A 2,808-nucleotide genomic window follows, 5' to 3' on the forward strand; every position below is an offset into this window, starting at 1 on the left:
GAGATGGGCTGTAGCAAGAAAGGAATGACTCCCTTAACCAGAATTGACTTGGTTGAAAGAAAAAAAAATAAATAAATAGGGGGTTACATCTGAAACGTGCCAGCTTTAACTGGGATTTAAGTATTTTACCATTCACTACTTCCCACAATCACACTGCAGTTTGCGGACTTCCCTAGTATACAGATAGCTCTATTCACAATTGTTGCAAGTTGGTTCATCATGTTCTAATAGGGAGGGGGGAGGGAAAACAAACATAAAACAAAACAAAACAAAAAAACTTAGTGCCCAAGTGTGTCTCTAAGATTTCTGCAGCAGTTACCCAACTCTCGGACTTGTATTGACATTTTAGCCTACCCCAAGTTCTGTGTAAGCACCTGTTCAATGTAACCTTAATTTCCTGCCAGACCATGGTTGGATATAAATGCCAAGCTTACTTAATACATTCTGATTTTTAAAAATTTCATAAACTTTTGCTGTTGGGAAGGGAATCACTTTTTTAAAGTTTGGGGAATTATTCTCATGCACCAATGACGCAAAACAAGAACTTAATTCTCAGAAACAAAAGTAAGTTGTATGAGATGACACCCCCTAGCTTTGATTTTACATAATGAAAAGATCGATAAGCTAACTGTATTCTTTGAAGGAAAAAGTTTAAAGAATTGACATGTCCTGAGGAGATTTTTACTTTTTTTTTTTTCTTTGGCCCTGGTCCTTTCTGCCTTTAGTTTCAAAACTCTCACTGCACCAGCAGCTAAATTATTCACAATGAGCCATTTCTGTATTGATCGCCAAGTATATTTAGCCCTGGCTCCTGGAATTTCTCCATTACTTACTGGAAAACAGGCAGCTTCACTTCTTGTCTCCAAAACCACTTCCCTTCTCCCTCCCCTCCCCTTCTTCACCACCACCCTCCCTACCCCCCAAAAAACTTTTCTTTCTTTATGGAATAATCAGATCAAATTCCCAACTCAGCCACTACATAGCACTTAAATTTCAACCTGCTGTACTGTTATCAAATTCTTTTAAATTATGATTACATAAGGCTTTAAAGAAAGGCATCTGTAAAGTTTAAAAGGGGCGCAGTTCTTCGGATATTTTACAAATGAGTTTATCTCTTTAAAAATGTACACATTTAACACACACATATTAAAAAAGAAACGTCAGGGAGAAGCGAAAGAAGTCTGCCCCATCAATGAAATGGTTATTAACCCTCGGGAGAAGGAAAGAAGGAAAAAGAAAAAGAGAAAGAGAAACGAAATGTACATACAAAAGAAATTGTCCTTTGATTAAAAAAGATTCATCACCATTTCCAGCTCTGTCGGGAGATCTCAGCTTCTTCTAACCCCTCAAAGAGGAGGTGACAATGTCGGGCTGAAGATAAACGGAGAGAGAAAGAAAGAAGTTTTTTGTGTTTCCCCCTTCGCTTTCCCTCCCTTGTCCCCTCCAAGCCAAGCCCCCTGCAGAGTTCAAGGCGAGGAGGAAGGAAAAGCACTTTACAGGTGGGTCATTCCGAGCCCAAATCCAGCAAACAGATCGGCTGATAAACAAAACCAAGAAATGAGAGAGAAGGAACACCCCCCTTCTCCTCCTCCTCTCCACCTCCTTCTTTCACCCCTCCCCCTCGTCCCTTTGGGATGGTCTAGTAGGAAAAGTCACTCAGGAATGGCACCACGTACTTTCAGGAAAGAGGAAAAAGAGAGAGACAGAGGTCAGTCAGTGCTACAGCAATGCGATTAACAAGAAGAGAAAAAACTTGATCCACCGGTTCTTTAAGAATCGACCAAAAGCTAAGACAAGAAAACTGAAAGAAAAGGGGGAAATTAGAGGGGAGGGACAGTCAGGCAGAACCCAGCAAGGAACCTAGGCCAACTTCACAGGACTGTTTTTCGCCCTTGGCTAAATGAGTAAATAAATAAATAAACAAACAAATAAATAAATCTTAATTCCATCTCTTTCGCCCATACTAGAACCTGTCAAAGTGATTTAACTGCCGCTTTTTTAACATGTGTCATACCTGTTTTATTATTATTATTCCAACAAAATCTGGATATTACCTTCTATCTAGACAGCTACAATTTACTCCAGGCTACCCAACCTTTCTTGGAATTCAAGTTAAAACAAAGCAAAACAAGTCCAAATCCATGACAGCTATAGAGATGAGAACTGATTAATCGATTAACATCCCAGAAAGATTACAAGGAGGGGACGATAAATTAAAGCAGAGGACATCATCTTCAACCCGATTCCCTGAGCGTCCTTTACAGAAATTATTACCCTAATCATAACCACAATCCATCCCTCCCGGAGAAAAAAATATATTATTATTATTAATTATTATTATTATTATTACTGGTTAACAGCAACAAGTCATTTGATCACAACACAGTGCAAACGAGATGCTATATAATTACACTTAACTTTGAAAACACTCCCCCCTTTGCAAATCAGACACACATTTATATATAATCTATGAATCAGAAGACAAAACAAGAGCTGTTCTTCACCACGCAAAAGCCAAGCGGAGATTTACCTCAGCAGTGCATGCAGTAAAATAATCCCATCACCCTTTTGTTTGTGTTTACTGTTAGTGTGTCCTCTCTCTTTCTTTCTTTCCTGTGCCTAACGTGTGTTTGTGCACTGCAGTTGGTGGTGGAAACTAAGGCAGTGGATCTGTAGCTAAGGGTAATCCTGTTTTTACTTCCTCCATCTTCAGCGAGGAGCAGGGTTAGCCCGGGACAGCTGGTCAAACCCCGAGAAACCGATCCGCCGGAGCCCGAGCACATCTCCCCCGCCGGCCGGGCTCGCGCA

The 2,808-nt window shown here is 40.3% G+C and overlaps 1 protein-coding gene across 13 annotated transcripts in view; it reads right to left on the reverse strand.

The window, feature by feature from the left end:
* IKZF2 (IKAROS family zinc finger 2) overlaps positions 1–2,808 on the reverse strand; it is a 144,285-nt gene that overhangs the window by 139,731 nt on the left and 1,746 nt on the right. For 4 of the 13 annotated variants that reach the window (XM_006908495.3, XM_006908493.3, XM_006908494.3 and 1 more), the window contains exon 1: positions 1,305–1,524. The exons of 2 other annotated variants lie outside the window; for them this stretch is intronic. In XM_006908495.3, coding sequence (XP_006908557.1) covers positions 1,305–1,307 — 3 coding nt within the window. In that variant the 5' untranslated portion in view covers positions 1,308–1,524. Of the gene's footprint in view, positions 1–1,267; positions 1,525–2,530; positions 2,759–2,808 lie in introns of those variants that run through there. 7 more of the 13 variants (XM_025044415.1, XM_006908497.3, XM_025044418.1 and 4 more) reach the window with 4 other exon arrangements.

This window comes from Pteropus alecto, unplaced genomic scaffold (genome assembly GCF_000325575.1).
Source record: "Pteropus alecto unplaced genomic scaffold, ASM32557v1 scaffold182, whole genome shotgun sequence".
Lineage (NCBI taxonomy): Eukaryota > Metazoa > Chordata > Mammalia > Chiroptera > Pteropodidae > Pteropus > Pteropus alecto.